General features: G+C 39.5%; 1 protein-coding gene across 1 annotated transcript in view; it reads right to left on the reverse strand.

Annotated features, from left to right (window-relative positions):
- LOC308135118 (cadherin-18-like) overlaps nucleotides 1-21301 on the reverse strand; it is a gene marked incomplete at both ends in the record, with an annotated part of 97771 nt that extends 76470 nt beyond the window's left edge. Inside the window, 2 exons of the mRNA XM_080502992.1 lie at nucleotides 20408-20589; nucleotides 20971-21301. Coding sequence (XP_080359118.1) covers nucleotides 20408-20589; nucleotides 20971-21301 — 513 coding nt within the window. The remainder of the gene's footprint in view (nucleotides 1-20407; nucleotides 20590-20970) is intronic.
- Between the last annotated feature and the right edge of the window lie 1119 nt (nucleotides 21302-22420).

Raw genomic sequence — 22420 nt, forward strand, 5'->3', positions numbered from 1 at the left:
ATACTTTCATTTTCTCTCCATCCCGATCACTGCCCCAACAACTGGTTCCAGAAGTGAATGTGATCTTTGTCCAACACTAGAGCCAGAGACGTACTTCCACATTGGGAGGTGTTTTCAGTGCATTGTTCTCACATAAATAATGCAAGTTTTCACCTGAAAATGCTACAAATGGGCTCTTAACTTTCTTTCAAACTTGATATCAATTGCATTTCAACGCCAGCAGTACAGTTTCAAATCCTTTAACATCGTAATGAACTCAGTGTCGGTTGCTTAAGATATGTTTACATTCCCATTTATGAATTTCTTTGCTGGCTGCAGACAGTTTGAATATCTGATTGTTCAGCTCTTCATAGTATTTTATCTGCTTAATTTAAAGCACTCTGAAGCCAAGCGCAATCTGTTCTTCCCTATTTATCTTAGCTATGCTTTGATAAAATAGAGAAATCGCCAATTTCTGGTGATTTGGATCCAACTTCCTGCTCATCTCCTTTCCTTTCCTTTCCAGTGCTGTCTCAATAATTCAAAAGTCCATTTACAATGTCTCTCAAATGAGGATGTTGATAATCCGCATGACATCATTGTTGGGTCAGTTTGTTCTTCTTATCACCATTGTTACTGATTATAGCGTATTTTTCTCTGCACACACGTGTGTGTGCTTTCATTCTAAAAACAATCAACAGTGACAACTTGTGGCCTGGCATGCCAACTACATCATTTTCAGTATTTCTGCCATTGCCTTTTAAAAGGACATCGTTTTCAGATCTTTGAAACTTGAACATGAAACTTCTCTGAAATAAAAATGCAAAAACCAGGCCTTTCCACTATCTGCATGATGGTAGACTATTCTCACTGTTTCGTTCATTCTCATTGTCATCAGTTTATGAATTACTTTCTTTCAAGAAGCATTAACATCCTTATTAGAGAGCATATTCCTCAGTTAATGAATGAATCAGTGCGGGGTTGATGGGTATAGAGGAGCACAAACAACCAACGTGTTTGGAAGAAAAACATCATGCACAGTAATGATGTGTTTATGTTGCTTCCAAACAATTACAAGGACAATTTCCTGTTTGTTTATTGATGTAACTGTCTCTTCTCGGTATGAGTTAATATGCCCTGATAGTAAATCTTGGGCGCTGTTAAAGTGACATTGACTTTCTGGAAACAAACAACATCGCTTTAGCAATTTCCTGGCAAGAAAGTTTCATTTAACAGTGTTTTCAAAATGATTGTAGTGTCTTTTGTAATAAAAATAAAGACTCATGAAAGCAATGTATCTCTGCATGTGATCCAGATGATGGTGTAGTAAATGAGTACTTTGTTGGAAAAGTGCTGTCAAATTGAAAATGAACAGCACAACCATTTACTCTAGAAAAGGGGTTCCAAAACCCTTTAAAAAAACAAGAGTTGATTTTGATTTTGAGCTGAAATTTGTCTGGAGGCAAAAAATGTGGTCATTATCTAAAATGAAGAAAAAAAGTATATTGCTATACATTCATTCCCTTACATTTGGGATGTGATTTAGATATATTTTATTTAAATACATGTTCATGTTTTTTTCTTGTTTAGTTTTTTATTCAATTAGTTTTAGCTATTCTATCCATTTTTTGAAGTTCCAGTTCTCCTGGATTTATTAGCTTTTTTACTATATTTAGTAAAATATTTAGTTTGTTTTTGAAAATCGCGGTGGTGTGCTAGTAAAATAAAAATGCAAAACTGTTTATGGATATGACATTCTGAAAGCTTTAGGGAGCCACTGCAGAGGAGCTGTTGAGCCACATGTGGTTCCAGACCTACAGGTTGAACAACTCTAGAAACATAAATTGACTGTGATCACACTGCGTGTAAAAGATAACTTTACATTTAAAAAGTACCCCATGCAGGAGCATTGTGTGACAAAACACAATGTACCAAGACAAAGAGACATAATCCTCACAATTAAAGTCAAATTTGAATAACCAGGGAACCAAATACATATATTACATTTGTGAGAAGAAGTCAATCCAGATATTCTTTGTTGAGAGAGTATTTCTAACCACCTTGCTGCCATCATCTGATCTGTCACTCGTCAGAACATGTCAGCCGTGCAGGCAAAGACAAGGCAACAAAGTCTGATAAAAGCAATGAAAAAAATAGTTAACACAGCTGAGCTCCCTCAGATAGAAAGAAAACATATACAAGCTTGTACATTGTTCAGCTACAGGTAAAAGGTACTGATTTTTTCAGCAGCAGATATGACCATTCATGATTTATTTTGAGTGAAATGAGATGATTTCGCTTTAACATATCTGTTGGATTTATCCACTGTTTGAATTCTTGACCTGGAAATATTGCCCACAATGTGTATGTGGTTTTTTTTTTCTTCTCTACATGATGCTACAAAAGCACACAGTTGGCATGATGTTACCATCTGAATGCAGATATGAGAAATGTTTCCAACAGATTAACTCTTCAGCTGCGCCACATCAGAAACCTACTTGAAGAGCTCAGATTCAGCGTGCAATGTTCAGCATATATTTAGTAAGAGTGGTGCTGCTTGAAGGGAATTATAGGAATTAATTGTCCGTTGAATTGAATGGAGAATCACTACCCCCTACCTGAACCAGGATTTTAATCCCTACCCACAATCTGTCTGTCTGTGCTATCGTTTTCTCTCCTATCTCCTGACCCCGACTGGAACAGCAGAGAGTCTCCATCTCAGAGTCTGGTTCTGCAGGTTTCTTCCTGTTAAAAGGGAATGTTTCCTTTCTGCCATCTCCTCTGCTCACTCAAGTGGAATTGTTTTTTTTTTTCTCTGTAACATTAAGTTGAAATGTCTACGTTATTATTGGCGATATAGAAAGAAAATTGAAATTGGTGCCTCCAAATCGATGATGGATGGGACTGTGTGTGAGTGCCTTTGGAAATTTTATGTGAAAGAAGATCCAACCGCTGGCATTTAATTTATACAACTCGGTCAACAGACACAACATTATCCAATAATATTCTGGCAAAAACTTGCATGGATGCAATAAATGCAATGTGAGTCAAGTGTCTCTATGGGTGCTCATTGATATAACTAAATCAAATGCACAATAAATGTTGGCTGAAGATACCTGTGACTAGATTCTGCTTTGCCTTGCTTGAGTCAACACAGGGGTATTGTTATAGGTAGAATGATTGTGAAAGTAGAGACCAAAATATTTATTAAGATGCAGTAAAAGCACAATTTGTAGAAAAGTGTGAACAAACTCCATAATCAAGCAGTCACGGTATGTGTTATCTTCTCTGTTATGATGCACATAACCACTCACCCAATAAGGCCAACACACCAGCTGAATTCATTGCATTTTTTTAAAGTTTTTTTAATTTTTTTAAATTTTACAACAAGGTAAAGCAGCAGCGTGTAAATACTGAGAAACAATTAAACATTACTAATATATACAGAATAACACACATACCGATAGAACTATGTTACATCAGCAATGTGCATCCGAGCAGCCTGAACACACCTTATTGTACGACCAACACAAAAAAAGCACATAAAAAGCATCCAGCGCCACGTAGTCGAGCAAAGGACAGATCCCACAGTTTGTTAAACCCGCAACCGTATTCACGAAACCGGGCCTGGGGAAGTTATTTTGTCTTTCTGTCTAATCAGGCACATGCACAGAAACGTGCACAGTCACGGAGGATGGCCTCGGGCTCTGTATCGTGAAGGCTGTCAGCCAGTGTTCCAACACTAACAGATCGTTTGCAGCACACACTGGTCTAGTTGGTCACTCGCCAGTTGAGTTAAAAATGCATCACTAAGGGATTCTGGCTCTGGATAGTGGGTAGGTGCAGTTATTAGTCACTGTCTGGTCAGCCCTCTGGTAACACAGCAAACTGCATCACCCAGACAAAGTGGCAGAAAATACAAAATAATCCACCAAGAACTGCATTTACATAATCTTAGTGATAGTTGAGCATACATAAATTTTTAATCCACCGAGAGCTTCATATCCCTAAAGTGCAAGATCATTAACAAGACTGCTATTATTTTTTTCTTTGGTGGTCACCTCAACAAAAAAAGTTGGAATTCTAAAAATAAATTGGAATCTCAACACTATGCCATTTCTACCAATGTCTCTGCAAAATATGGTGGAAAAAAAAGCACTTTGCAGCCTTCTTTCGTATCGAGTGAAGATGGCTGCTGCTTCGAGCCACTGTATTCCGTTAACCCGGAAAAAGAAAACTCAAGGACTTGCAATCAGAGGAACTCAGTAAAGTGGCAAAACAACAGACAAACCTTGTGGACTAAATCCAGGTAGGGAAGCAATTGAAATCAGTGATCAAAGAGAGAAAACAGAAGGTTGAAGAGCTTGAGAAAAGAGCGGGGGATCTTGATTAGTATGCAATATTTGGTGACTGTGATATCTGGACTTGAGACAGCTTACTACAGTTTTGCACGTACCACTGATTTCTTTTTTATTTATTTATTTAATTGCACAAGGTCAAATTGGACGAGTTGAACCTTACATCCTGTATGTTTGACACCCCTGTTTAGAAACGGGTCATAAACTACACACAAGATCATTTGAAAAGAATATGTAATGTGTTGAACTGTTTACATCGCATAATTGCTGCAGATCTGAACTCTGTACATCCAGGCAGTGCCACATTCAACCTCAGATGACGAAGATGGATGCTTAAGTGCTTTCAACTCTCAGAGATGACTCCAGTGCTGTGACATGGTGCAATCCTGAAGCCATGTTTTGTCTGAGCTCAGTAACAGATACTATGAGTCACTTCAGATCGGAGTGGACACGAACTTACTTTAACACACTCAGGCCCACACAGCATTCAGTTACCCCTCACACATTAGATTTTGTGTTTGCACATGAGTTAATGATTGAAAATACAATGAGTACCATTGTTTTACACCAATATAATTGAATTTTAATTTAAATGTATCGTCTTTTGAGCAGATAGTGACTTTTTTTTCTGGTAAAAGTGTCTGTGTTGCATAATGTATTGCATTATGCAACTTCATGACGATACCTGTATTTATCACCCCGTCTATGACTTGCTATTAGATTAGGTGGTCTTGACTAAAACACTAGTATGCACGCGCTAAACACCCATTGCCAAGTCTGTATTTAATCCAAATATAGCCATTTTCACATGTTGCACAAGCAGATCATCAGAATTACATGTGTCATAGCTTCATCCATTTTTCATCATGAAACAGCTGAGAATCACCACATGAAAAGATGCCCTTGTGACTGGCAGAACTGATAAACAATGTCGTGTTCACTCAGATTTAAATGTAGATGGTTAGCGTTTCTTATGAAGAAAGCTGGTCAGTCCAGCTCAGGTTTAGTCATGGTGCCAACTAGCAACAAAACACATTTCAATAGAAGTTACATTAGTAGATCAAGACCTTAGTAGAGGAGCTCAGTAGAAAAGATGAATGGCCACCCTGAGTTAAACCATCATCATGTGCTACACTTAAAAGGTTCTCTTGAAGAAAATCTATTACAGTTAATGTGTTGACACCTCTTATTTTACAACAAGATGGTGGGGTGAAATATGATATACGTTAAAACTAATTCCGATGTAATCAAATCAAAACCACAAAATAAAACATGGAGAACAACTACATGGGACAAAGGCAAGCCTACGTAGAATGAAGTAAGTCATACGTTCTTACCAACAGGTGGTAACAAAAGGAGATATTATTGTTCAATTCCTTCTGGACTCCAATATGAACTAAAGGTTGCCACTCAGCATGACATGACACATATACAATTTATTTTGATATGGTCGATGGCACAATTTCCACTCCATATGTCAGTGCAAATCTCACCCTTTTGCATTATATGGTGTTTTGTAATTTACATTTGGTACAATAATTTGAGTTTCAGCCTTTATTTCTTGAAATAATTTTGTCTTCTCTTAGCTTTTTGATCCTGGGTTTCAACATTCACTATGATCGCTTAACTGCTTGTAGCACAGTCCTCTCTTGTTCACAGCCTGAGCAATGAACCTTTTATTTGTCCTTACATAACTCGAGCTGTCCTTGGTTCATTAGCTGTGGTTACCATGTCTCCCCCCACATTATTCTTTACACAGCTGGGCTCAATATGGAACCGTGCAGAAAAATTTGTTATCAACTATGCTTTTCCGGTGACGGTGTTACAACTGGGTAAGCAGATTCTATTACAAAATTGGTGGTAGCATGCTCGTGAACTGTATCTAATCACTTTTCCCCTCCCTCCACCACCAGCCAGTACACTGCAGATCCTGATTATACCAAACTCTGTGTGTCTTTTGCCGTATAAACTTCAAATTGCAGCACACACTGCTTGATGGAAAGGGCAATACTGCAGTGGCGCCACGGCCATCTGACAAGATTGCTACCAGTTATGCAGTTAGGGAGCCAGAGAATGGATTTTGTGTGTGTGTGTGTGTGTGTGTGTGTGTGTGTGTGTGTGTGTGTGTGTGTGTGTGTGTGTGTGTGTGTGTGTGTGTGTGTGTGTGTGTGTGTGTGTGTGTGTGTGTGTGTGTGTGTGTCTTTCTTTGTATTTACTCTCTCTGCAGTGCCCAGACCCATTTGCTTGATGGCATAAAGATTTGCTTGCATTTATCGAATAAACTTGTTTTAGGTTGACAGTTTACAGTTACACAAAATAAATCTGTCAAAATGTGGGTGTCACTTTATGTTATGTAATTATCAATAAATATTAAATTCAATGAATTGCTTCCGAGTAACCCTAACGTTTGTACACAGCTACAGTATGTTTTATGCTAATTGGTTTATATGAACCTTTGCGATGTAATTCACTCTCCTGATTATCATGAAGAGCTCCGTTAATGGAAAATCCTTCCCTCTTGACAGCGCAATTACAGCTTGTGTTAAATACAAAGGGCAGAAATGATGATCCCAATCGCAAAGTGGAAGGAATTTTCCCTCGTCATTTTTTTTTGAAACCACTTGTTATCAATGCAGTTCACTGCAATGCAGTGTTTGCAATTCATCTAACTTCCAAGTGTGGGAGGATAAGTCCTCCCCTTCTAGAAATGAACCATAAAAGCAGAATGAAGGTCTGATCAGAATAAAAAAAGGCTTCATATAGACATTTCTATTAAATGATTCCGATTTTGTAAGAAAGTTTGAGTGGATTCCATGTATGCAATTTATCGATCAGATTATCCTAGTTGGGGTCAAATCAATCCTACTATGCATGTTTGCCTACTACAGAGCGTGTTTCAAGAAAAACATCAATCAAACAGTCAATATAGGAGACAACACTGCTTGTAAACATACGCAAAGCATTATAGGTTTGATTTGTTGGCTGAATCAGTTAATTTTTTGGTGCATATGAACCAATATAGTCCATGTGTATAAGGACTTATCAAATCTCTCAATCGGGAAGAGTGACCATGAAAACACAACTACTGACATTTATTCAAAGTGGCTGGAGTCTACCACACCAGGCATGAGCCCACATGTCCCTGACACAGTCCAAGATGTTGGCAGGCAGATGGTCCAATGGATGCCATAACCAAGAGTTTGCCATCATGGACAGAAACATCTATGTTGCATCTAGGCAGGGAGTCCAAAAATGCTGAAGAATGTCTGAGCCAAAATCCGGTAGGACTTCCAGGTACACACTGACAATCTAGTGATGGTGAACCAACTTTACATGTAGGTTCTGGACACACAGCAGGAGGATGCCACAGTGATAGAAAGAGAATGAGAAATAATGTTTTATGTGTAGGGAGCCCACATTGCGTGAGCAGCTTCAGCCGATTCCAGGTACATACAGAGACCCTTCTGCAGGTGTTGAATAAAGTCTTGCAATGAATATGAGAGACCACTAAAGTTTGGTATGTATTGTGAACGCGTGTACTGTGTGCCCCACTTTTGTTGCTGCGTCAATTTATCAAGGCACAGCCGTCAGCAGACCAACATATTCAGATTACACAGGGGGGCACAAGTCATGCATTATTTCAACAGCATTGTTGCTGAATGTGAAAAGGACAACTACATTGATCTGAAACGACTGAAGCAAAGACACTTGCTCGACGCTGGGCACTGCTTTGCACCTCGAGGGTAAGATTCTGTCCTGAGCCTTCTTTTTTCCACAAATTCACAACTGAATGAGACAAGGAGCCGTTATCGTTTTATATGAATACAGATAACATCCTTGGGCATTGCACTCCAAAGGTCAACATTTATCTGCCTATTCAGATCTGCTGCCTGCCTCTGGCATGGTCTCTCAGTGGGCAAGGATTTAGAGCGACAATCAACACAGAAACTGCAGTCCACATCTCATTGCCTCTCAGTGCAGATTCAAGCCTCAGTAAATGTTGGCCTTTCCTCTTGTGAATGGGAACGTTAAAATGAAATAAAATGTTTCCTTCAATAAAAGTTGTGATCACTGTTATCGGTGGTTTCAAACATGTTTTTTTTTGTATTCCCAGAACCCTTCAGATTGCCTTTCAGAAAGGCTGAGGACCCTCTCTGACTTCCAAACAAAGCAAAACATTTTGCCAAAACATCACAGTGAAGCAACATACTGTTCAAACCACCCGCTACAAGCACTAACTAGATTATAGAATGTGTCTTATTAGAGTTTCCTTAGTCATCCTCAGATATATCCTTCTCACCCTCTCTTCGAGGGCGTCTCAGACTTCAGTTTGATCTAAAGAAAACTTTTCATTCAGAGAACGCAAGGAAACTAAGGTCTGGTCATCAGTCTGAAGACTTTCCCAATTAAAAGCATCGGGGGGAGGTAAGGATCAATCATGCATGAGGAGAAGCATGAAATGTGATGGACAGGACACAGAGGTTACAAGGGGAATAACAAAATACATCCCCAGCTACCTGCCTCATTCTTCTTTCTATGTCTTGCTCCATTGCTTGGCTGCTGAAACGGTGAGACTTTTAGGTCAGAGGTAAGACGGGGAAGGGAAGAAAGAAGACGGAGTGTGAAATAGAGGATCAAGACCGACGAGGCAGTGCTTGGGGAAGAAAAAAAAACCGTATGAAGCAATGCACAGAGCATCACGATTCAGAAGCAAGGCTTCTCTCATTGACTGCCCTGAAGGAATCTTTATTCACAACTTTCCTGTGAGTCATTTTTCCTTTTCTCTGTGGACTCTCCTGCTCTCCTTGCACTTCTACATTCCCTCTCCTTTCATCACACCTGCCGCCTCTCCTCTTTACCAGCCGTCACCTCAGCTCTCCTCTCCGTTTCTGTCTATGTCTTTCATCTTCCCTCTATTGCTTTCATCGCCTCTGATTTCGTCGTCACCCTCTTCTCATTTCTGCTGGACTCTTGTCTTCTGCACTGCTTTTCTCACTATTTCTCTAATTCCTCTCATTTGGCTGGGTCACACAAAATGTGGTTTAACAACCGGCACTGTGAAAAGTGTCTTTCCTTTCAGTGAAACAATGATAGAGACACACGCCGAGGTCACATTTGTTAAACATCCTGAAAACAACAGAATCAGGTCAACGTTGTGTGTGTCATTTTGTTTTTTTGGGGTTTGGGCAGTTAGCATCCCAATAAAAGCAGTTGGACTTTCAGTCTTCAAAGGCATGAATCAAACACTAGTTATAAATAGTTATTAGGGTGCTCTTCTTTATACTGTTTTCATGAAATACGCTTTTAAGTTCAGTTGTCCTTTTTGGAATTTCACTTCTTTTGAGTATTTGTATAAACACCTCACATGAAGATAATAACGGCTTCAAATTGAAAGAGAACAGCTTCATTTACACTCCCATCATCCAAAACAAGAGCTTTAGTGTGGACTTGCAACACTGATAAAAACATTCTACGAGGGCCACTTTAAAAAAAAAAAAAAAAAAGCTGACTTTATGCATAATTTATTTATGCTGATCAAGCAGGGTTGTTTTTCTGTTTTGTTTGTTTGTTTAATATACTTCCTTTTTTTTACATGTATAAATCCAAGTCAAGTGAACTTAATTCTGTCTGTATTTCTTCATTCTGTCTATCTGTGGTGGTTGGGAACGCTCATGGCTTATGCATTTTGTAATATTTCATATTTTGTAAAGACCGTAAAGATAGCAAGATCATTTTCTTTGTTGAGTAGGTAATTGGCTCACGTTACCTAAATTATTCTCCTCTCCCCAAAAAAATCACATAGTTTTATTTTGAGCAAATATATTTGACTTGAGTACAGATACTGACTTTAATTGATATCGTTGATTTCATTGATCTAATTACGTTGAATTTACATCCCAGGTCTTTTCAGATTTTCACCTTGAATGAGGATCTTTGCTTGAATGGCTGTATTGTTCGGTTACATGAAGCTGGCATAAATGCTAAATTACAAATACATTTTTCATCATTAATACATTTGCTAACACACACAAACAAATACTAATGACTACCCAAAGCGCTTGCACATCATTTGGAGTGACATGAGGTTTATTGTCTTGACATTTGAACAGGCAGGATTGGATTAGATCAACTCTTGGGTTTCAAAGACCACCAACTTCTCCAACTCAGCCTATATAAAAAAAAAAAAAACCAAGAAAAAAAAAAGGGAGATTGTCGCTCCTGCACTACTTTTCAGTATATTGCTGTAATCAAATACAAAATGGCCATTCTGTCCATCCACCCAACTGCTAAATCTAATTGAGTAGGTTTCCCGCACAGAGTGAATGGCAGCTCCGGGTTCATTTTGGGCTGGTGGAAATGTCAATATATCCTTCAAATATGAAAACACAATATTTGATCCTTGGTCTATATTTACTAAAACATACAGTCTATGAATGATTTGCATGACTGCATTCACATTTTCCGGGAGGCTACAGTCTTTGGAATTAATGTCCCTCCATGCCGTTTCATAGAGTTTCCCCTTTGTCCATTTCTCCTTTCTCTTGTTCTCTACTCACTATATTTCACCTGTGCCTCGTTCATCAGAGTGGAGCAGCTTTTCCCATCTGTCAACGTCAGTGTGTACCTTATGAGTTTCTCGGAGCCGCCGTGTGCACAAGCTTTCAAAGTGGTTAGCGAGCCTGCACATCAACTTCCCTCTTTATGTTCAGTGCAATCAACTGAAAGTGAGGCTTCTTCCAAGTGAGAGAGGAAAAAAGAAAAGAAAAAGGAAAAAAAAACCACAACACAATGCTCAACTGTCAAAGTGGCGTATAAAAGAATGACTCAGTGTGCTTCGGGTAGCGAGTGTGCACACATCGCAGGCTGTTTTTGCACCTTAAGCACCTCTGTCGTCAGCTGCACAACGCGCTCGCCACACGTGAACACACACGAACACAGACACGCAAGCACACTTAAAAGCGCCAGAGGTCAAGCTCAATCCGCACCTTCATAAAGAGTGAAGTGTCAATGTCATGCAATGTCACTGTCGAAGCAGATTAGATGAGGCCGAGTGCATTCCTGCATCATAACTGGACACTGGACACTCCGCTGGCCGCTGACTATGATGTCACTGAGGCAGTGTTTATGTGACAACATGTCAAGTAAAAAACACATAGGGGGATTTTTTTTGCATTTTTTTTCAGTACATTTTTGTGCTGACTGGACAACATTTTGAAAATGTTGTCCATTTCCATAGGAATTATGAAAACTATGTAGTTAGAATGTCGGGGCCCCGGGTTGCTTTTGTGATGAAACCACTCAAACATGTGGCCAGAGAACAACACGCTATAAACAATAACACTGGCGAGTACGCAGACATCCGTATGGACAGACAATGAAGGAGGATTGATATTCCAGTCCCATCAGAATATGGACTAGGAGTCACGACATTGTTGATATTGAGTGAATATTTACTGTGGTAAATACACAACAGTTGCATTTTCCCGTTTCCCGTGCTTTCAAAAAGTTGTATTTTCAGTTACTCCTATCACTTCTATTATTTAAACGAACAATGCAATGAAAGTTTTGCATTTGTTCAAATTTCAACCGGACGTGAACCATCATATTCTTGTTGAGCTTGCTTCTTGATGCTTCTTCCAATCATGGAGGAGTTGATTTGAAAATGTAGAGTGCAGTTAAAGAGCAAATTGTGCTTCCACTTTCATGAAAGCAACAAAATAATAAAGAAATAAATCTAAATGCTCTCTAGCACTGTGTCCCTGTTCCTGGGCGCTGTTTACAGTGGTGCATCAGAAGCACGATGAGGACACAGTCCAGGTTTTAGTGATGCTGTATTTGTCCACAAGCCATCTCAGTTATTTACCGGTACCTCTCCTGCCGCAGCCGACAGACTGTGGTGGGCAGGATGTACTGTATCTTCCACTTAATGTGTGGCTTCAGGGCAAATCCCCTTTGGCTGACTCACTAATAGAAAATCAAAACACGGGACAAAAAAGCTGCAAACACTTTAACCACTTACCTTGTTGAATTTTAAAAAGAAGTTTTCACCTAATACAGCTCCGCGGAGCATTTTGACCTCTTTTGTAGACGGGTGTCGAGCAAACGAGTGTCATTTCAACACACTCGCCGTTAAGTTCAGCATCATGACAGCAAACTCATTGGATCAGAATATGTTACAATTTTAAATGGATGGAGCCACACACTATCATAATACATATTCAGTGTATTTATAACTATATATCTTAGTGGGGAATCAGTTTATATTCATGCCCAGAAGATCCTTTTAGCAAGTTCTTCATTTCATATTTTTTCCACTTGAAGCCCTTATGGATATGCAGAATCCGGCTGTAGGCATAGTTTACTGTTTTACTTACATGTCTGATGTCAAGAGCAAGCCTAATAGTGTCATGGCAGACTACCAGCTGCAATATTCATCTTCTAGAAAAATACAAGTGAGTGAATTATTAAGCAAGTAAACTCAGTTTCAATAAGATCTCTTCACAGAGCCAATGTGAATTAAGTTTGCTGAGGGTACTCAGAGACAGGAGGTTAAGGAGGATGTTGAAGCTTGGTCACTGTAAATCGTATACACAGGGGCACATCAGTTACCGGTATATGAATTATTCCCTAAAGTAATTTCATTCTGAAATCATGATGCCTTGTTTGAATACAGCATTTAGAGTAACTGGTTCAGATCTTGTTGTCCACGTGATCATCAACAAAAGTTCTGTGGACTTTACAAGCTTGGAGCTGACCAACAAATAAAGAAAAACAAAAGAAACACTTGACATATACTGTGCTAGGTAGTGGCTAATATTAGTTGTAGAAGGCAAGCCAATCTTAATTAATGTGCTGCCTGCTGGTGCGTCAGATGAATGAAAGTGTGTGTGCTAATTTCTAATCAAACGCCATTCTGCTTTATTAAAATTCAAAACTTACAGTTTCCACACTCATCATTCCAACTTTCAAAACATCTATACATTTATCTCGCTTCGGCAGTCAAAAACTGTCACTGCGGCCCGATCAAAATTGCGTTTTCAGTGGCATCATTCGCATTTGTCATGTCAATGGTCACCCAAACATCTTGCATTCTCAATCATTTTTGCTGTTGTGTAATCAGGGTCAGAGTGGAACACCTGACCAACAAAGAAAAGCTCCCCTATATAAAGACCACCAACTATTTAACCCCGTGTGACCCAATACACCGTGTACCACAGATACAGGAATGTACATTCTTCTACTACATTAGTTATCAAAACATTTTGGGTGTATCGTTGGGTCAACAAAAACTGTTGTGATGTCATTTGTTTGAGAAGTCAAAGATCAAGTTTGAGAGCACATGCTGCTGCAAAACTTCTCTCTCTCTCTCTCTTTCTCTCTCCTTCTCCCTCTCTCTCTCGACACATGCCACAGGATTCTTGGCATCCAGCATCCAGAGAGTTGGATCCCTTGGTGGAACAAGCACCAGGCCGCTTGCTTGTCTCATCTTCACCCTGTCAAACACTGTTTAGTTCAACCCACCATCGTGCCACTCATTCCCAAAGATGTGTCAGAAGGAACTGATCTCAAAGACAGTAATGACTAAGCTGCCATGCAGGGTTTTATAAGCAATGTGAGAATGGTCGGACAAGTAAAAAAATAAATAAACAAAAAGACATCAGTCTTTGCTCCCCAGCTAGGCTACCAAACAACAGTCTTGTTAAGGAAGTTTATTGCTTGGTGGGCTAACAAATTGACAATCAACTGCCTTGTCGCACCTAGTGGAGCGATAAAATACACTACTGAGATAAGTTAGCCTCCTCATGACAGAAAGCCTGAAGCCACAGCAGCATTGTGTATTAGCACCAAGTCAACTGTAGTGACAAATGCCACAAATGTTGCTGATTCACCGAGTCCATATTGGCACTGAAAAGTGAAAACGCAAGCACTCATCTCTAAGTCGTCCCTGTTACAACCTCAAAGTACTGTAACTTGACAGAGCACTCTTCATATGCAGATCAACAGGTCGAGCATACTTAGTGAGTCAAAGACTTTCTTATAAGTTGATGAAGGATGCGAGCCAGCCTTACCCATTTTCTAAAGAACAGCGGTCTCGAATATAAAAGCCATAAGAAGCAACTAAACAGTATCCGATCCACTTCCACAATATCTGCAGCGACTGGATTTCTGTCTGTTGAAATGAAGAGAGAATCCCAGCCCCCCACCCAAACCAGGGTTTGAATCTCACCTCTTAGTCTGTTTTCTGCTAAAAACAAATCTCCACATCAGAGTCTGGTTCTGCAGGTTTCTTCCTCTTAAAAGAAAGTTTTTCCTTTGAACCGTCTCCTCTACTTAACATGTCAAATTGTTGGGTTTTCTCTGTAAAAAAAAACCTCAACATGACTGTGTTGTATTTGGTACAATTGGAATAAAATTGAATTGAATCCAAGCACCTTTTCTTGCTCATGTCACGTTCACATGGTGATCAAATTACAGTCATTAGATTGGGTCTGTATGTGGTGAGGAATACAAGCAGGGAACCTTTATTCACAAAAGATACAATGTTTAACTTTGTGGTTCTGTAATTAGAACCGTCTGTAAAACTATGCACCTTCAAAAAATAATTTTGGCCAGTTAATGACTAACTGTCATTTGTCAAATCAAGTATGAAGGTGATGGTTTCCATTTGATGGAAGTTATTCACTCTATCCACTCATGTACTCTGGTCAGTTCAGAACTTGACTTTGTGATTATTTTTTACAGGTAAACAAACGGACACAAAACAAATGTATGTGAGATTGTGTTGTTAAGTGGACACAATTACTCAAAGTATGTTAGGAAATCTAAGACACAGATCAGTGTTGAGTACATTTTGGTGAATTTTATGTATCTCGGTCGAGAACAGTCTATCCAAGGACAATCCCAAAGTAACGTGCCAAGCAGTGAACTCTTGAACCCAACATTGTCTCCCACATTTAGCATTGCTTCCCATCAACTCTGACTTCTGGTCTGATGTGATGACAAAATGAAGTTCCGCACAAGGATCCAGTTCTCATTTACCAAACCAAAATGGACTTTTTCTGACTGGAATCTGATGGTCTTCTTCCCTGTCATTGAAGTGTTACTCATCAATTTTGGTCTGGATGGAGTTCTGATACCCCGAACCGCATCTTCCTCAACAAAGATATGATCGAGAGCCTCGCATATGCTATACTGCTTGGTTACTGTGCTACAAAATGCTTCACACATCTGAACCGCATCAAAGGTTCAACGCATTGTTTGTGTTTGTCTCTTGATTCTACTGGGGGACTGTAGAAATCTCTCCACAAGAACTGAAAACAACGAAGCCTTCTGTGAAGAGTTATGTATGGATGTAAATCTGTATCTAGGCCACATACTCATATTCACAAGAAAAAGTTGGAAGTTCCTCCCGATTGTGACAACCAGACTGTGTACATAGGGACAGTCTATAAGCTTTCTTGTCCTATATTGGAAGAACAAGCGGGACAAAACTCCAAAGTTCACTTTATTTATTTCCCACGATTTGAGAGTAACATTTCAACATGAACAGATCAAACACTTTACAGCCTCAGCAGTATCAAGTGTCAGAGGCCGATTTTTGCAATTTAAAGGACACGATCAAAGCTCACTGTCCAGGTGCAATTAGGCGTGGCCACTTTTACTTTTTCGCCATTTTAATGACACAAAATCGACATGCAAGGTTCAAAGGGGTTGCGCTCAGCATCTCGATTAATCAAAGCTGTGTTGTTGGCATTACATCAAATAAAATATAATTAGTTTGCTATTTTCCTTTCCTTTTAAGAGCTCAGCGCGCAGGCATTAAACAAATACTCTTCTGCAGAGGAAACAAAGTGAATCAGGAACAGTTGCCTCGAGATAACGTTGCACCAATAGTATACCAACATACACCCCTTTCAAGAGCAAATAGACTGAGATTGGGGCATTAGTTGTTTAAACAGCATAGAAGCTGAACAGCAAAATAACAGCTCTATTTGACATTGGTGAGCAGTGAGCGTGAGACAGTGTGTGAGATTGTTGTATTAAAGTAGGAGCTGTCAGCGTACCCGTCAATCATACTGGTAGTGAGGTTACTCACTGTCAGCACCAAGCCGTACAGACCAGAACGGGTCATAGTTTGAGGTCAGAACCATACTAGCGAGACATTTGTACCTTTCTTTCCTGCCATTTTGAAACATGTCATTAATTTGCAATTAATTGAAAAGATAAGGGGCTTCAGTTGCTAGATCCCAAATTATGTGTCACTTTGGGCAGATACTATACAATCAAAGTCTATACAATAACTTCTCTAAAAGGTACTGGCTTGAGCTGCAGGTGGTTATTTTCTCAGGGAAAGGAATCCAAGAACCACTATTGTGGAGTTTACCTTGTGTTTGTTTTGTACAGATCCTCCAGGAAAAGTGGAATACTGCCAATAAAATGTTCAGTGCTGAGCAGTTTGTCAGTCCTGTGTCCTGGGGTTGGCACTCAGGTGAAGTATCCTATCATTTGTCTGGACACACTATGACAATTTAAGTTTGAACTCCCTAAAGGTTTATTGCCATTGGCAGCTATTTTACTTTGCATTTGCCCGATTTGACTGCTGCAGCTGTTATTTACATGGAAACCTATGGCTATGCTTCATATTTTTAGGCTGTGATTGTAATGTTCAAATATAGAAATTTCTCTTACATGTGCATTTGTTCATTACACATCACATTACACACATAATCTGATTGTAATTTGGTGTCATAGTGTCATGTTGTTTTGAACAGAGTTGTAAGAAAAGCATGCAAGATGTTGTGATGCAAGTCCTCAATGTCTCATTTAAAAACCTGATTTGTAATCAATAACTTGCCCTACACCAATTACATCAATTGATTGCTGCACTCTTAACAGTGGACTCATCTGAAATGTAACAGCTATGAAGTATGTGTGCTGTCATCAAGCCAAAACCGAATCAGCTATCCAAGGCCTTCAGAAAATCCTGTAAGGGTGTGAAAGAGAACTCAACATGACTTGAAATCAATGATTCTGCTGTCATTAGTGTAAACAAATGTTTACACAATCATCCCAAAGAGCATTTGGCAGCATTTCAGGGGTTACTGAGATCGGCAGTGGGGAGATTGATCGACAGAATATCACAGTTCACCTGTTTACTTTGAGCCAAGTTATTACTAATTAACTGGGTGAAATATTAAATATGGACAAGTGGATTTTTATACCCACCAGAGGATCCAGTGATCTATGTAATTAAGGCAGTTGTGCATCATCGCCTATGTTACAATTTACATTTGTTATAATTTGTTTAAATATGATTCAGTCCTTTGGTTTCCGCTTTTGAGAAATTATTGACTATTGTTTTGATTGTTAGACCACAGAAGAAACAATTTTTCTAATTAATCTTCATAAAGTTCATATGTTTACAATTACAAATACATTCAGTTCGAGACCAAACAAACATCAGATCATCAATAAAGTCAGTTAGATTGGGCCTCTATGAAAATATGTCCTCTGCAGCCAAAATTAAATTGGCATCAGCATATACAGGTTTTTCACAGCCTAAAACGTTTTGAGGACAACCTTAATCAAATGTTAAATGCATGGTAGTGTTCAGACTATGATTTGTAAATTATTATCAAAATATGTTTTTGCTAGGATTCCCACGACTACCTACAAGAATAATGAATCATAAACCTAAAATCAGAGTCCAACAACAGAACTTCAACCATTTAAAAATATAGGCAAAGGCAAGGAAAATGTATTTACAGAGCACCGTTTAAAAATAAGGTAATTCAAAGTCCTGTTCAAAGAAATAAAAGAAAAAAAATACAGCAAATCAAAGTGAATAAGAATCTTAATCTTAAGCGATTCTCTCTCACATGAACCCGTTTCCATCTTAACATTCCTGCTTCTTCCTACTCTTTTTGCTCATCTGACTTCAACCACCCTCTGCTTTTACCCATTCTATGAGTCTGGATTCCTCCTTCTTCACATTCATAAGACTTTTCTGTAAAACTTCCTCCAATGACCCTGGTTTGTGCGCTTTCTGTTCCTTTTCATACATCAGTCGATCTGCAGTATCGTACTCACATGTTTTCAACCTGGTTTCTTCTTAGGTGGCGCAACTTCGACACTAGAAACTCCGTTCCTCCATACACGGCTGTGACTCCGATAAGATGGTCCACTCGAAGCCAGTTTCCAAGAACTCTGAATCCAAACTAAGACATTCCCAACCTAGCTCTTACAAGCACCAGAAGAGAACTGGTGGCTACGTTACTCCAAATATTTTCATCACACTGTGATGAAGATATCTGAATCCATTCCAAACACAACAACTCAATCACTTCTCTCAGTGACTGACGCGCCATAAAAAGGAGAATCAATAAAGTAAAAGATTTTGGATAAAGGTAATAAAATAAAATATATTGTTCTCATTGTACAACATAAAACTGAAGATGATTTCAAGCAACGATCGAAGATACTGTGACAATTGTTCCACAACACATAGCATACGCAGCCTTTATGCTGACATTCGTTTTTCCTCGCAATTTTAGCAGTTTGTAGCCTTTATGTAATACAAATTTTAGTAGTTTTATCTTGTTAACCATTTTAGTCTTGAGCTGCAGGTTGCATACCATGAATGCATCTTCCTTATCAGAACATTGCAATAGGAATGTACATTTTTCTGCTATTCATAAACACAATGTCTATGCTTTGTTTCAGAAAACATCACATGTTCAATTTTCTCCACACACCAAACATGCCACCGCCACCAATGGGAAGCGCTTTATGAACCTTCATTCTCTTTAAAAGGCACAATATGAGAAAAATTACATAAGCACAACATTGCACAGCTATGTCTAATGAAATGCATGTATTCATTATCACTGTATGAAAAGGTGTGCATATCTCACCTTCCCTCCCACTAAGCAGCTGTGGGTGAACAGCAAGCAGCCTGTGACAAACTGATAATGAATATTTCCAACTCAAACCAACATGTACCAAAAACAATAGTTTGAATTGCTGCAATAAAAGCCCCATTTCTGTGACTGAAAGTAGGGACTCACCAAACGGGGAAAATGGCGTAAAAAAAACCCCCAAGAAAACCTTTGAGCTATATGATCAGCGATTGATTCTACAGCTCACTAACTGGATTACCTCCCCTTTCAATGTCTCCTACCACTCAGCAACGTATAGCCATTATATCTCTAACTGAATGAACAAACTGTGGGCAGTCTAAAAGCCAGCATGTTGGCAACTTCATTACACTTGGTTGAATGGAAGTCTGTGTCGTGCCAGAGAATGCAGCAGCTGTGAAAAGGCTGACATTTGCAAGGATAAGCCGCTCTATCTGAACGCCACACATGTTTTATGGGTTTTCATATTCATATTCGCAGTGCGCTGCAGAAAGCAGGACTGAATTCCTCGCTCACATCTGCACAGAAGGAGACTGCCCAAGTTTGGTTGTACTGGAAAACAGGCTTAGGCATGTTTTCTCCCCTTGATTTTTCCCTCTGATGCTGCTCCGTTACTGTTTTTATCCTGAAGAATATTCAGATACTTGCACTTTAACATCTAACATTGCATTCATTTACACCCTCTGGAGACAACATGTTTGTTCGTTGAATACTGATTCAGATCTTTATGCATACGAGTGGACAGTCGTAAAAGTGAATTTGTTGTGTTTGTGTGATCAGATTAGTGTGTATGCCTTGATAATGTTTATTTGTTTTGCTGTTGGTATACTGATCTGTGTGTGGGAGCAAATTAGTGAGTGTGTAATGACATTTGTCTGTGTGTACAAGTCTGTTATGCATACAAATCTGTGTGTGAACAAATATAATTACACACTGACTAATTTCTTTACAGGCACACACACACACACACACACACACACAGACACACACACACACGCACACGCACACGCACACGCACACGCACACACACACACACACACACACAAAATCTAATGGCAAACACACTTGCATCATTGCACACACGCACCATCCAAAAAGACAAGTGATGTTCAGGGAATATGTTTTGCTATAAAAACACATAAAGGTTCTTACCTTTCCGACATACTGAGGTTCAGGTCCAATATGTTCCTCCAGAACAAAGAACTGGTTCCAGATCCAGCCTTTCTTGGGTCGATGGTTCACGTCCTCCAAAGTCTTGGTCTGGTTCTTTTGTCCTCTCATGGATGTCCTGGAGTTGAGGATGGAGATGCGGGAGTCCGACTTGGAGCTTGATTCTGAAGATGTACGGAGTTTGGAACGAGGCTTAGAACTGGCAAGAGAAGCCGGGTTTGCATCAGGATTAATACTCCCTGAAGAGTTTGGCCTTTGATTTACACCAGATATTGAAGATAATATAGTGTCAGGAGTGGACTCAGGATTTCCCCTTGGCCCAGATTTCGAGTTGATGTCTGCCTTAGACTGTGGCTGTGACCCAGGCCTTGATTTTGGATTCACCTTGGGGTTGACTTTTGTAAAGTGCCTGTGATTGTTTGATGCATTTCTGTTTCCTTGAGTAGAACTTGAATTATTTGCCAACCCTTGCCTCATAGTTAAAATCTGCTTGGGCATGTGCTGGAGCTTTATTCTTGTGTTTGAGCTTAATGCAGCCTGAAAACCTCCGAGAGGGAAGTTTGTTTTGAATCCAGAGTCATCTGTGAGGAAGGACGCCGTGTCACGCCGGTGCTTGAACTGGGTCCTGCTCCGGAGGTCTTGGCTGGAGCCTGAGAGCTGGCTTGGTAGGGACATGGCTTTTTCAGGGCTGATACTTGGGAGCAGTGTCGGATCGGGCAGCGATTTAGGCCTGGATTCTGCGTATGGGCTTGAGTTAGGGCTCTCATGAGGGCTCAGATTGACCCGGGCCCCATAACAACTCTGGGAGACAACACAAAGGAAGACCACCAGAGGACAAAGACAGGAAATTGCAGCCGCCCTGGCTGAAACTCTCATTGTCAAGTAAAGAATGGTCCAGAAAAGTCTCCGCCTCTCACCTCCACTGTGCCATGCCAGCGTGGACATCCAAAATCACACTCAGACACAGTATGCAGTACTTTCCACTGTGCGGAGGAGCCCAGACTGTCCACATGGTGCAGTTCAAAGCATCGTCTTGTACAGTTTTCTCAGATATCTTACAAAGAGTCCCATAATGTCCAAACAGTTTCATCGCTGAGACACATCATGGTAAACTGAAGACCTCACAGGGTAAAAGGGAGAACTCATCCGTATGTTTGGCACACACTCCATACAATACAATCCACAGTAAACCTGTGTTGTGGAAATGTTGAAATATCCACTATGACCAAAAGTGCTTTTCCTCCATATTGAGATGAGAAAGTAGACAGTTGGTTCGGGTCAACAGCACATCGATCTGAAACACAGAAGGACAAATTAAAAGGGTTATCATTAGTGGTGCAGTCCAGGGTACACGTGGGTATACAACTTACACCCGCTTATCTTTCAGACAGCATTGTGTACACCTATTTCTAAATCTCTCATGATGCACCACTTAGCAGATTGTTTATTTTTTTTCTCCAAGGATGAGGATACCATGACCGGACCTATTCCGCCTCTCTGATTTGATTGGTAAATGTCTATGTTTATAGGCAGAGTAGGGTGGGTCATTACGAAGTATTGCGAATTATTCTAATATTGTGTGAAAATGAAAAAAATACGGACTAATATAGACTTATTATCACAAAATAGAGTAGTCTTACATGCCGCTGTATCTAAAAAAGTGTTTCTATGCTGCTTTAAAAGAAGGCAAAAATCTAACATATACTCTCAGCATATACTACATTTCTCAAAGGAGCGCTACACCACTGGCTAGCATTTATTTTTAATCATAAAAGAAACATCCATACACAACTGTATATAATATTTAGAGAATTAAGTTTTGGAAACTGTAATAATAAACATATTTGAGAAATATTTCTGTAGTTTACAATTCAGAATTTTTTCCCCCAACCCAAATAATCTCCTCATAATCAAGAATAATCTGTCAAATCCAGTCATGTGTCCAATACAAGACCTGAATGCTGTCATTTTATTCAGGTTTTTAGCATAATCCTA

The sequence above is a fragment of the Blennius ocellaris genome (genome assembly GCF_963422515.1).
Source record: "Blennius ocellaris genome assembly, chromosome: 10".
NCBI lineage: Eukaryota > Metazoa > Chordata > Actinopteri > Blenniiformes > Blenniidae > Blennius > Blennius ocellaris.